The sequence below is a fragment of the Orycteropus afer genome, unplaced genomic scaffold, assembly GCF_000298275.1.
Source record: "Orycteropus afer afer isolate SDZICR_OR568_19922 unplaced genomic scaffold, OryAfe1.0 scaffold00120, whole genome shotgun sequence".
NCBI classification, from domain to species: domain Eukaryota; kingdom Metazoa; phylum Chordata; class Mammalia; order Tubulidentata; family Orycteropodidae; genus Orycteropus; species Orycteropus afer.
In genome coordinates, this window is record NW_006921707.1 from 1,180,984 (window position 1) to 1,195,925 (window position 14,942).

The 14,942-nt window shown below is 35.8% G+C and overlaps 1 protein-coding gene across 1 annotated transcript in view; it reads right to left on the reverse strand.

The window, feature by feature from the left end:
• Positions 1-14,942, reverse strand: part of INPP4B (inositol polyphosphate-4-phosphatase type II B) — a 601,242-nt gene that overhangs the window by 125,984 nt on the left and 460,316 nt on the right. Inside the window, exon 14 of the mRNA XM_042781432.1 lies at positions 3,265-3,442. Coding sequence (XP_042637366.1) covers positions 3,265-3,442 — 178 coding nt within the window. The remainder of the gene's footprint in view (positions 1-3,264; positions 3,443-14,942) is intronic.

Genomic DNA, 14,942 nt, shown 5'->3' on the forward strand with positions numbered 1-14,942 from the left:
CCATCACGACTGTGAACCTCTTTGAAAGAACAAGCTTTTGCTTTATATCTTTTTTTTTTTTTTTTGGTCCATGGTGTTAGGCACCATCTCCAGCATATCTAATAAAATGTTTCTGACTTTCTATAAATTGCTTCCTCTGTTTGCTTTCCTACCAATAAACATTTAGAGGGATGGAATCTTGTGAAGCCTTAGCACTGTGCCTTGGTGTTCAGTAAATAGGATTGGAAATAATGTTAATTGCCTTTGGGATCTACAAATATTATCTGCCCTAAAACTCCCTAAATATACTCCACTAGCAAGTTGGGTGTCTTTGTTGCCCGACACTCTGAGTAGATTTTGAGCTGCTACTTGTTTCCATTGCTATCATTCCCAGTCATTCTCTGACATAAGAGGAGAGATGCCATCTCATTACAAAGTAGCTGATTGCTTTCCTCCACCCTATTTATAGTCTACTCTCAGTCTTTCCTAGACTCTCCATTCTACTTCAGTCAACTCCTGCATGCTCAGCAGCTCCAAGGCTTCACAATTCACAGATAAGTATGAATACAGTCAATTTCTAAACCACTTGCTGTCAAGTTGATTTGGACTCATGGCAACCCATATGTGTCAGAGTAGAACTGTGTTACATAAGGGTTTTCAATGGCTGATCTTTTGGAAGTAGACCATGAGGACTTTCTTCTGAGGAGCCTCTGAGTTGACTTGAATCTTTAACCTTTTGGTTAGCAGCCAAGTACTTTAACTGTTTGCTCCACCAGGAACCCGATGAGCTGTATAAATGAGTTCCTAAGAAAATATCTCAGTTACTTTTTTCCAAAAATACCCTTTCAGATTTAATTAAAACAAATAAACAAACAAACAAACAAACAAAAAGGAACTACCCGTTGAAGAAGGGATTTTTATTCTCTAATGCACAGGATGTAAAATCCCTGAAATTAAAAAACAAAACAAAACAAAAAAAACCTTGTTACACTTAAATCCTGCTAATACTAAATTATGTTAAAATTTTAGGATGCCTCTAAAATGCTTTCTCTCATGCTAAATTCTTGGCTCATATTCTATTTTAAACCATGAGCTACTACCAGTCATCATAGACCGTACAAAAATTTGGTAACTTAGGTAATTCTTTGCAATTCTAGGCATGAAATCTTAAAAGAATGCATGGCTTACACGTTTAACTTTAAAAAGATCTTCCTACTTTTCCGGGCTAACATATTTATCACTAGACAAAACTCATCTACTCAACAGAAAAACACGGGGAAAAAACTTGTAGAAATGCTGAATTAAAGAAGGAGAAACACCCTCCTTCTCCAAATCGCTGCAGCAAGTTGTAAATGATGTATGAAATGACAAATCCTTGCCCAACGAACAGGAAGAATATAAATACTGCTCTGTAATCACTGCAGTGATGTTCTATATTTGCTAAAATTTTCTGCTTAGATGAACCCAGAAAAATCTCCTCTCATCTATGAATCCAAAAAAAGGAACTCACCAAAAAGTATATTATTTTACTGTATGCAATAATCTCTTCCTTTTATCCTTTTTTTCCCTGCCATAAAGACTTATTTATTAACTATTAAAATAGCTAAGTGTTCCTGAGGAGTTTGTCTTACAAAAAAAAAAAAAAATGAGAAGTCAAAATACAAATATTGGATTATTATATGAGGAATACCAGATTCAATCTGGGTTTGAATCTAGATGTATGACTTTGCACTTTTATTTTCCATTTCCCTTACCTTCCATCTTTTCCTTTGTGAAATGAACTGAATATGTACCCCAAAATTACAAAGATTAAATGAAATAACATGAAGACATAAAGTCCTTAGAACTATATTAATTATTTATTAAAATTCAGGTCAATCTTTTCCTCTCATTTTCTGGTGGTGAAAGGAGTTTCGATGGCACTGTGGTTAAAGCACTGGGCTGCTAACCAAAAGGTTGGTGGTTCAAACCCACCAGGTGCTCCATGGGAGAAAGATGAGGACGTCTACTTCTCTAAAGATTTATAGCCTTGGAAACCTTCTGTGGTAGTTTTGCTCTCTCTGATAAGGTCACTAAGCATTGGAAATGACTCAATGGCATTAGGCTTGCGTTTTTTTTTTTTTGGTTCTCTCATGGAAAATTGTCCTATTTTGAATTAGAAATCTTAGGTTTTGATTTTTCTTATTCTATTGGATAGTTCACTTGGCCTTTCTGAGCAGATAGTAGCTGACTTTAATTAATAAGAATAGATATTAATTTTCTCCCATGAGAAAAATATGTGACAAGTACACTTTAAAATATTAAATAAGTACAAAGTATTATTATTACAAATTAACATACCTGAATCTAAAATATATGCACACATAACATTCAGGTTTCTATGAATTTGCTCTTCGAGGACATGAAGACCTATACTTGTATCTTATTCAAAAATCAGATATCATGAGAATTATCTTTGAACCGTTTCTTTAAAGGCATATACATTGGAAGAGTCTCATAATAAAAGGCGAGACATCCTCAGAATGCAGAGGTGAAGGATGAGCACATTAAAATTGGACTCTAAGATGCTTGGTTTCACATTTAAAATTAAGTTGTAACTTTTCTTTTTCTATCTTCATTCTCTATGTATTATAGAGTTTCTCTAACTAGCTATGGAAGTTGGTATTGAGTATCTGTCTACAAAGTGCTACCCAATGCAGACTACTCTTCCTCTCTGCAGATGCAAGTGCAAGTTCCCATTGGAAAATAAGCCTTAGGTCCCACTATGTTTCAAGCAACAACCAATACTTCCAGAAATTTTGAGGAATTTTACCTAGTAGATGATATTGTGAAAAAGAAATTATGCCATGCCACTGATAAGAATCCATATCAAAGTTCTACTTTCAAATGAGGTGACATCCCTATTTTAATGTATAGCTTCATAGGCATAAAAATTAGGTGATCACCAGAGGAAAATTAAGTAATTTTAAAAATCTAATTTAATTCAGTAATAAGCACATAAACGTCATAAGACCACAGACGAAAGAAACTGAAAGATATACCCCAACCACTAACAGGTTCATTTCCTACCAGGGGAGGAAAAAAAGAAAAAATAATGCTCAGTAAGATTTGAAAAGAGAATTAGGCCAATTCATTTTGATTCTGTAGCAATACTTTGAAGCTTACTTTTCAACCTAGTCTGTTTTACATTTCCAGATGCCATGAAAGACAGTGTGTCCAGAAAGTAGAACCAATAGGGATTTGACTATTTCACTTCCCCCACTGTAGCAATGATTTGGATCTTACTTTTTCGGAAAGCATCTTTAAAGAATTCTTCAAGCTGTCTGGAGAATGCTGGCTTGCAGAATTAAGCAGTAAGTCTGCATGGGTTGCTATAAGAGGTTGTAGTTGATTGATGTTGCTGAGAACTTCTTTTGCTTTGGCTGTGTTTTCAGGTGAATAGTAAATAAACTGGTATTCAGTACTGCAACAACAAAAATAAAGGCAGATTACACAAAAAGCAAAAACAATTTGTAGCCCTTAATACCAGGTGGCAAATGATAAACAAAACTCCATATAACGTTACTACCTATTGAATAGATAACTGTTCTAAGAAATACTTGCAATGTACTAAGGTCCCCCCACCCCCCACTGTTACAGGGTTTATTAGGAAAGTAACAGGTTAAAACTCAGGATCAGGAAAGACTCAGGGTATAGTTCTTTGATCAGAACAACCTCCTCTCAGGCACACCTCTCTCTGGCCCTCACACTCTCTTGGCCCTTCAGGCCCTCAGCCTGGCCTCTACCTGAACTCTGTCCTGCTCAGGCTAGAGTTACAAAGCTCTTCAGCGCAGCCAACAAGTGCCCGGGGGCAGAGGTTGAGTGGGGGGGGCGTACCTCATTTCATCAGTAAGCCTTGGCCTAAGGGTTTCTTCTTGTCAGTACTAACGGTTTTTAAGAAACCTAGCCAAGTTATTGTTTAAAGCTAGGTAAAATAAATTCAGTTTTTTCTCAAGCACTAGGAAGCTTCTTTCTGATTATGTATAACAAGTATTACTATTTGAAACAAATTATTATTATTATTAATTACTAATAAAGTTAAGACCACACAGTATAGAGCAAAGGGCATGAGGTTTTTATATTCAGGACAATCTAGATATAAATCGTTGCTCTGAAATTTACTAGCTGGGTGACCTTAGGGAGCCTTCAGCTTTCTCATCAGGAAAGTAGGAATAATTATCTAACACTTACATGAGTGAAGAAGTTTAGAGATCACTCATAGGAAGTACTGAAAAATGGTGCTTGTTTCAGAGTGTGCATTCAATAAATATCATAGTTGTATTTTCCCCTATGATACTCAGGGAGAGGGGGTATGTTTTTATAGCCAAGAAGTGGAAAGAAAATAAATCAATGCCAAATTTGCATATGAATAGTTTCATTGGACAGAAAAAGGACATTTGTAGTACACAAAATCTCATCATGCTGCTTTATCACTATGCTTTTCTTTTTCTTTTTTGTCACTTGTGATTTCCCATATAACCTGTAAAGAAATCTAAAATATTAATTGATGAATTACTGACTTTTATAGTTGTTGCCTAGGAACTAGTCAAATATGTTTGGGGTAGAGATAATTTAGGAAAAACAGAGGAGGCATTTGCCAGTATGTGACATTCTTACAAGCATTTTTCTTCCTGTTTCTTACTTGAATTTTATACTCTTACCTTTCAGAAGTGGGGGATTAAAATAAATCATGCTTTAACTACTTACTAAATATTTTTAATGAAAAGAACAAAACAATTGACAACAATCATAGGAGTAGAAAGAAAGAAATAGTCCCCACAAATGCTTGTGTCTCTTTCTGGTTCATCGCCTGGTTGAGAGTGATGATCTTATCTGACAGTATGTTGTTGTTGTTGTTATGTGCTGTCGAGTCGGACCGAACTCATAGCGATCCCTCCTTGGGTTTCTGAGGCAATATCACTATGGAACTGGATTGCCCCATCTTCCTTCCAAGGAGTGGTTGGTGGGTTTGAACCGCCAGCCTTCTGGGTAGGCACTATGCTACCAGAGCTCCCACCTGACAGTATACAAGGTCTTTAATAACATCATGAGCTGAGAAGTCTCCCTACTCATCTGTACTCAGACTAGATAGAATGTTCAATTCACCAATCTTTAGTAAAGCAAGCAACACTGTTACTTTTGCAAAGAAAATGGTTATCTAAAGAAAGATGTAAATGTGTCACCAGGAGGAGGACTATATTGAATACCTAGTAGCTCTGCCATAAAAGAGCAGGACCTATTACAGAAAGCAGTGTGTGGCAACTGCTTTGTGCTTCCTGTTACCTTTCTGCTCTTCTGTCATTATACTCTTCTTTCTGGTGTTGACTTATTGGTACTAACAGGGCTCCATGGCTTAGCTCTTGAAAAGCTAGAGTGCTAAAGGCAATGTGTGGTCTTCCATCTTTCTCCTCACATGACTCTCCTCCTTTTCAGCATATCATTTCTAGTCTCTCATACACTCACTCTCATGTATTATTTTTGACTCGTGTCACCATTGCCTTCTTTCTTTATACATATCATACTTCTCTGAAAAATCACTGTTACTTTACTCATGAACATACCATACTTACCATTATTTTTTTCTACATAGTCTTATGCCCCAAACTCCATTAGAGTTTCCTCTCCATTTGATTCTAAATACATATATTTTCAAGATTTATTTCTTACATAGTCTTTTTTTTTATATATACTAGTTCAGTGGTGTTCAAATTTTAGCAGGCATAAGATTCTCCTGGTTAGGAGGATAGGGATTAGATAACTATAAGTAAATGCAGATTCCTTGTCAACACCAAGAGACTCTTATTCAATAGGCTGCAATATTTGTAAGGTGCACCACAGAAGGTCCAGATGCAGGTGAGAGTTGCACACCTATAGAGAAGCCACTCCCATTGTTTTTGTGAGATACCCACTAAACCATGCTCTTCCTATAAAATGACTCTGATAAAACTTTCACCTAAACTTATTCTAATTTTCTTAATATTTTTAATAAGATTACTTATGTAGTCCATATTCATAGCATGTTGTTTTGATTCCCTTCTCATTACCAGTGATGTCTCTCCCAACCCTTTTTTCTGTCCTTCCATCCTTTCTCTTCAAGTCACTTGCTCCCTCCCCATCCTACCACCAATATAATCCTCAATCACCATCACAGGACAGAAAGTACAATGCTAGCCTCCTGCTGCTAAGTCAGTCTCCTTTCCAGCACAGTTATGTAGCAAGCATTAGTTCTTCCTATTAAGGCTTTTAATGATGAGCATCTTATCTAGTGAGGCTAAAAGATTCATTTTCCATAATAAAAGCCAACATTGGTGTCCAGGATGAAATAGGATGATATAGAAAAAAAGTATCACCACTCACAAAGTAATTTTAACTATACATAAATTTCAACTACCTATTCAGTGCCTTACTCTTCAAACATGTTCTATATTTTAATAGTTATAGCTTTTTAAATGTAAAGTTATGAGTACAGTTTAATTATCTAGATAAAAAGAATATAGCTAAACTCTATTTTATAGTGATCTGAAATTTAATCTGAATCTAAACATTTGAATCAACTATTAATCAGACAGAAACAGAAAAAAAGACCATATTTTTGTGGACAAAAAAATATCTGATAGGATATAAATAGTATAGCAAATCATGAGTAATAAATACTGAATTTATTTTCATAATATTTTTATACTAATTAAGGAACTTATGTATATACATATATGCTCAAAACTCACTGCCATCGAGTTTGATCTGACTCATAGCAACTTCTCTGGGTTTCTGAGGCAGTATCACTATGGAAGTAGATTGCCCAACCTTCTTCTGAATATACATATATATGTGTCTGTATATATATATATGTGTGTGTGTGTGTGTGTGTGTGTATGATGTTGCTACTAGTAGTGTCATCATATGGTTTTGGAGATGTAAATAAGAGTACAGCATAGAGTAACATAATATTCATATTCATAAACTCCAATTGCCAACCAAAATACTACTAAAACTAGGATCTATCTATTTTTAAGAGTATATTCTGTCCCATTCCCTTTTTGCTGGTCCTCCTTATTTCCCTATCAACTAGTCTTGATATGTTCCATGGCTAAGTCCTTGGAACTCTTCACTTTTTATGTCTTTCCAAACTGACCTCATTTAGTCTCATGGTTTAAGTAACTTAGTTGTGCTAGTTGTTATTGTTAATTGCTGTTGAGTTGATTCTGACTCATGGGGACCCCATATGTGTCAGAGTGAAACTGCTTTATAAATTTTTCAAGGCTATGATCTTTCAGGACCAAATTGCTAGGTCTTTCTTCCAAGGGGCCTGTTGGTGGCTTCAAACCACCAACTTTCAGCTATTGCTAGTTGAGCATTTTAACCTTTGCACCATCAATGGACTCCCTATTTCTCAAATTCATATCTCTAGAGTCAAACTTTTACATGAGCTGCAATTACAAAAAGCTGTCCTTCTGACAGCTCCTCTTCAAACTTTAACATGTCCCAAACTAAGCTCTTCACCTTCTCTTCATCTTTTCTTCATCTATCAGTTCCTTCCACACCCTACCTCATCTTAGTTCATTGTTGTTAGGTGCCCTCAAGTCATTTCCGACTCATTGCGACCCTATGCACAGCAGAATGAAACACTGCCTGGTCTGCACCAGCTCCACAATCCTTACTATACTCAAAAATAGTTCTTAGTTCATAGTAACTCTATTTCTCCAGTTGCATAAACCAAAATCCTTAATATAGTCTACGATTCCCCTTTTTCTCTCCTACTTTGTGTCCAATTTTTCACCAAAACCTAATTTTTCTTCCAAATATATTCACAATCCAACTACTTATTTCCACATTCACTGCCACCATCCTGGTGTTAACAACCATCGGCATTGACCATCAGGATTATTATAACAGCCTACAAACCGTTCTCCTGTCCTCTATCTTTACCCTTAACTGATATTTTTAGATATATAACTCTCTAAGTGATTGAAATAATTGCTTTATGCTTAGGATTTGAGAAGGTTAGGAGGCAGGCAAGGAAGGAGAAAGAAAAAAGTCTTCTCAAACTCCCTAAACAAAACTTACTTATTCTGGAACTTAATCTCTTTCTTATCTTGTCCATCCCTCCCTTATTCCACTACTATTTCCATTCCTTAGCCTATCTTCTCAGCCTACCTACTATTTTGGGGAGTGGAATTATGCAAAAAATGTAGACATCAATGATGAATATACATAGGCAAAGAGGGAAAAGACAGAGAAAAAGAGACATGGGTAGAAGAGGATTAGGATCAAACAGAAGAGGAAAAATGCTTTGGAGTGATGGACTTTTGTACCTGTAGCACAGGTAAATATCTAAAGAACAATCTTAGAACTACTTCTACTTATTTTTTTTCCCCCACAATCTTCACCCAAATCCTAAAAAAAAAAAAAAAAAAAAAACCCTCATCTAGACAAGGGACGAGGGACAGACATGCTGTCAATTTTAACTGAGAAGAAAACCATGTGGATAATAAATGAAAATTTACACCTTAGTGCACTTGAATATACCCTTCTGGCTTCACAGGGTTTAACAATGGGCTTCATGAAACTATAGAAGGAAAAAATATATGTTTGCTTTACCCCATGGATCTTTTCCTTTTCTCCTAGATTTTTTGGCTTAGGGAAAAGAACTAGATGCTAGAAAACAAGTTTTTTTCTTTCTTTTTCTTTTGCACTTCCTATGTATTTCATGTACACAACTAAATGAGTTATGTGATCTAACCTTAAAATTGGTGTTCATATTTAAAATAAGTCTCATATGAAAATCCTGATTTCATGGAAGTTTAAGAACCCCTGGTGGCACAGTGGTTTAAAGCACTTGGCTACAAACCAAAAGAGAGCTCATCAGCTTCTCTTGGGAGAGAGATGTGGTAGTCTACTTCCATAAATATTTACAGCCTTGCAACCCCTACAGGGTAGTTTTATTCTGTCTTATAAGGTCACTATGAGTCATAATTGACTCAAAGACAATGAGTTTGATTTTTTGGTTTTTCACGGAAATTTTGAAATCAGATTGTCTTGATCAAATCTTGATTCTGCCATTTATTAGCTCTCTGACAAGTGATGCTAATTAAGAGAGAAAGTAAAATTCATTGCTGTTTAATTCACTTAATTAATCAAAGGAAATGTTCTTATTGCCTGTAATCACAGTGGCTCCTGCTAAGTCAGCTTTCAATTTTAAGTTTTTATTTGCAATTTCTTGACCATTAAGATATATGTTCTATATAAATTCTTTCCTTAGTTCTATCCTTGGCTAATAATTTTTCCAAGCACTATCATATGACCTTCTCAAAATATTTAAAATTATCTTAAAATGTTACCATTTCATTGATTATGTAACTGAGGTCTAAAGCTATAGACTCATGATTCTGATATTCATATAAGCCAAAATCCATCATGTTTTCATTTCATTCCAGGGTCTGTTCCCACTTTTCCCTGGATTCATTCATCCTAATTTCCCTGGACAACTTTCAAGTATCTGCTCAGTTCTATATCAATCCAGTTTGACTTGTGAAATTTTCATGCTCATTCCCTTTGTAATGGAGTGATACTCAGCTCTAGTGTACTGATAACTTCCATCTCAAAAACTCTCCAACTCAATCCTGGACTCTGTCACTTATGTGCATAATAAAAATATAAGTTACAGGAATAAAAATCATTCCCAAATACACATCAAAAGTAAATGTTTCCTGAGAAATATGAAAAGGAAATCAAGAAAACAATCTCTATGATAGCATCTAAAATAACAAAATGCCTAGGAATTAATTTAACCAAGGAGATAAAAGACTTGCCTACTGAAAACTATATGCTGAAACAGAATAAAGAAGTCTTAAATATATGGAAAGACATTCTGGTTTCATGAATTGGAAGGCTTAAAATTGTTAAGATGTCAATACTAAACAAAGTGGTCTACAGATTCAATGCAACTCCTATCAAAACTCCATCAGCCTCTTGCAGAAATGAAAAAGCTGATTCTCAAATTTTATGAAATTGCAAGGGGCACTGATTAGTCAAAACAATTTTTAAAAAGAAGAACAATGTAGGAGGTGTCACACATCCTAATTTCCAAACATACTGTAGAGCTACAATAATTAAAACAGTGTGCTGATGGTATAAGGAAAAACATGCAGACTGAAGGAACAGAATTGAGGGCTCAGAAATTAACTGATATGTCTATGGCCAACAGATTTTTGACAAGAATGTTATCAGTGAATGACATACATTCAATGAGGAAAGAATAGTCTCTTCCGTAAGTGGTACTAGGACAAAGGACAACTAAACCTCCACATGCAAAAGAATGAAGTTGTACCAATACATCACAATTAACCCAAAATCTATCAATGACCTAATGTAGGAGCTAACCACACAATTCTTAGAGGAAAACAGAGAAATAAAATTTTAAAGCCTTGTGTTTAATCATGGATTTTGGTTTTAATATCAAAAGCATAAGTAAAACAACAAAAAAAATTGATTAATTGGACTGCATCATTCTAAAATATTTTTGTGCATCAAAGGACTTTATAAAGAAAGCAAAAAGACAGCCTACAAAATGAGAGAAAATATTGATAAGCATATATCTTGTAATGGTTTAATATACAGAATAAAGCAGTTCTAAAATTCAAAAACAGAAAGACAAACAACCCAATTAAAAAACAGACTAAAGACTTGAATAGATATTTCTCCAAAGAAAATATATTAATGACCAATAAGCACATGAAAAGATAGTAAAAAGTTACTAGTCATTACTGTTGTTATTAGGTGTTATTGAGCCAATTTTCACTCATAGCAATCCCATATGAGAGAGTAATACTGTCCCTTAGTGTACAGGGTAGTACAGAGTTCCCTAAACTATAATCTTTAAGGAAGCAGAGTAGCAGGTCTTTCTCCCATGGAATTCTGTGTGGGTTTGAACTTCCAACCTTTCAGCTAGCAGCCAAACACTTAATCATTGGGCCATAAATCAGAATTACAAGGAGATATCACTTCATATCAAGTCAGAAGCATGACGAAATATCACCTCAACTAAGATGTCTATTATTAGAAAAAATGGAAAATAACAAGCTTTAGCAATGGTGTGGAGACACTGAAACTTAAATGCATTGTGGGTAGAAATGTGAATGGTGAAGCTATATGGAAAACGGTTTGGCAATTCCTTAAAAAGTTATATATAATTTCCATATGACCCAGCAAATCCACTACTAGGTATACATTCAAGAGACTTGAAAGCAGGAGCACAAATGGATATTTGCATATCAATATGCATTGCAGCTCTGGTAGCATAGTGGCTAAGACACTTGCCTGCTAACCAGACGGCTGGTGGTTCAAACCCACCAGCCACTCCTCGGAAGGAAGGTTGGGCAATCCTACTTCCGTAGTGATACTGCCTCGGAAACCCAAGGAGGGGTGGCTATGAGTCGGGTTTGACTTGACGGCACATAACAACAACAACAACATGCATTGCAGCATTATTCACAACAGCCAAAAGGTGGAAGCCACCCAAGTATCTACCAACAGATAAATGGATACATAAAATGAGGTATATACATACAATGGAATATTATTATTAGCCACAATGAGAAATAAAATTCTGGTATAGGGTATGGCATGGATGAACTAGAAAACACTACACTGAGTAAAATAAGTCAGATATAAAAGGACAAATATTGTATGATCCCACTTATATGAAATATTTAGAAAAATATTCAAATCCAAAAAACAAATCCACTGTCATTGAGTGGGTTTTGACTCATAACATCCCTACAGAACAGAGTAGAACTGCCCCTTGGGTGCTCCAAGGCTGTAAATCTTTACAGAAGCAGACTGCCTCATCTTTCTCTTACAGAGTAGTTGGTAAGTTCAAATTACCAACCTTTTGGTTAGTAGACAAATGCTTTAAGCACTGCACCACCAGAGGTCCCTATATTTAGAATCAGCAAGTGTACAGAGATCAAAGTTTACTACAGAGCTTTGAATCAGTTCTTTCCAGTTCAGTTATAGTTGACTAAGCAAAACAAGAATGGAACTGAAATCTTTTAATGTGAGTGAACTGGAACAATAACTCCAAGTGGGAAAAATTACAGGTTGAAATCTTGATAGAAACTTAATCTACCTTTAGAAAACAAGAGCAATGTGCATGCTGTATAGCAACCAAATCTCTTGACCAACAAAGTCAGAAAAAAAGGCACTTCACTCAAAGATGGCGGCTGACCTTGCTGCTTTGAATGTGTGTCACTCTCCACTGCCTCAGCAATAGTCCAATCTCCTACATAAGCCTTCTCAAGGGCAATCTCTTGCATCAGGTTCCTGAAGTGGGCAATATACCTCTTCTGAGTTTCTCATTCCAGGGCTTTGACTCATCATTTTTCCCATTCCAGTTGTTGTTCCACTTTATTCAAATTTTAAAAATTCAAGTCTGTTCCAATTTCTCTTCATTGACCATAACTGAACCAGTTCTAACCAGTTCAAAGCCCTGGTTTATCAGTGGTTACCAGGGTGGGTGGGAGAGAGTCAGGATGGGGATTCATTACTTAGGGGAAACTGAGGTACTTTTAAGGGTAAAAGTGCAATTTGTAAACAGATAAGGATGATAGTAACAACATGATGAACATAATTAATACATAATAACTACAATAAAAATATGTATTTTAAAAAATGTTGATCATATGGTTATCATGGGCTGTTAGGATAACCGACAATATAACAGGAGGAGAAGGAAATGGGATGTGGCTGAAGGGATACTGGTTTCCTATTCAAGATGATGTAAAACTTTTGAAAAAGGATAATGGTTATGATAGCATGACTTGATGAATATAACTAATGTCAATGAATTGTACACTTAAAAATGATTAAGATGCCAACTTTATGCTAGATATATTTCACCACAATACAATTAAAAAAAAAGAGAGACATTTTCCCTTGATTGCAAATGAGCATGAAAGATCTTTCTGAGGTGATGGACATGCTCTATAATTGGATTATAGTGATTCTTTAAGTTTACCAAAAATCACTGTATTGTACATTAAAAATGAATGAAATGGCATGCAAATTATTCTACAATAAAGCTCTTTTAAAAAAGTAACTGCTCCCAGCATATAATATTTATTGCAGTTTTGATAATTTGATCTTGTGATAAGAATGCAGGAAAACCTGAAAGTGTTTTATGAGGTATTTTATTTTTTTTATCTATTAAATAGGATGATAATTTTTCCAGAAGTTCTTGAATAATGCCTATAAATTATACAGTATATACTGTATATACTACTAAATACTGTACTATACACTGTATACACTATATAGAGTACTGAATCCTATTGATACATTTTGGACCTGGAGCCCTTGAATGGTGCAAACAGTTAAAGAGTTCAGCACACAAAGTTTGGAGGTTCAAGTGTCATCAGAGGCTCCTCAGAAGAATGGCCTGGCAATACTCTTCTGAAACATCAGCCATTAAAAATCTTATAGAGCACAGTTGTCCTCTGACACATGTGGGGTTGCAATGACTCAAAGTGGACTCTACAGCAACTGGTATACTATGGGCCTAGCACTATGATAAACACATTAAAGGAATTATTTCCTGTAACTCTGAGGGTTAATTTCTGAGGAACAATAAAATTTCTCTGAGGAACAGCTATTATTCCATTCTAAGATGTGGAAAGTGAACAGTGGCTAAGTTAAATAACTTGGTCTGGAATCCACAGCTAATAGGTGATAGAATCAAAGTTCAACCTCACATCTCTACTATTACACAATTTGAACTCCTAATAATTTTTCACTACCACTTTAAATGGGAGCTCTGGTGGCATAATGCCTAAGGCATTTGACTGCTAACCATGGTTCAAACCCACCAGCCACTCCTCAGAAGGAAGACTGGCAATCTAGTTCTGTAGAGATATCACCTCAGAAACCCATTGACCCATTTTTAATTAAAAAAAAAAAAAGTTATAAAACCATAACAAATATGGGAAACATATTTTATTTTGGGACATTTTGGAACATTATGTTAAGTATAGGCCAGAAATTAAAATAAAATCTAATTGAACAAATTTTCATCTTTTAATTAAAAGAGTGCTAATTGGAGAAGACATAAGGTTCTATTTTATAATGCAGACTAAAGAAAGAATTTGAAATTTTCTTGCAATAAATTACTTTCTTTGAATAAATATCTAATGATGGCTAGTGGGTCAATGTATCTAGGCATACGAATGGCCAGAGGTGGCCGGTAAGATAATCAGTGGATATATTATGATTTCTGTCCTCTAACTGCCATAGCCAGGTCTGGAAGCAAAATAGGAGAACAGGATAGCATTCTGCTTCAGTTTTCTACCCAGGACACCTTTCAAATGCTGACTCTAGATTCTCAGTATATGCAAATATCTTCAGGACAGTCAAGTTTCAGGGCTTGTCAGGCTGTATTGTAAGTTTCCTGTGAAGTGAGCCAGCCATTTAAAAGCACCATAAAAGGATAGCACTATAAAAGGTGTAAGGAGCACTGGTAGCATAGTGCCTAAGGCACTTGACTGCTAACCAGAAGGCTGAAGGTTCAAACCCACCAGCCACACCTTGAAAGGAAGGTTGGGCAATCTACATCCATAGTGATACCACCTTGGAAACCCAAGGAGGGGTAGCTATGACTCGACATCACCTAACAAAAACAACAACAACAACAACATAAAAGGGTGTTATATTACATCCAATGTCTCTGTTGTCGTTGTTGTTGTTAGGTGCCCTCGAGTCCTTTCCAACTCATAGCGACCCCATGCACAGCAGAATGAAACACTGCCCGATCCCGCGCCAGCTCCACAATCCCTGCTATACTTGAGCCCATCATGGCAGCCACTGTGTCAATCCATCTCGTTGAAGGCCTCCCCCTCTTTCGTCGACCCTCCACCCTACCAAGCATGACATCC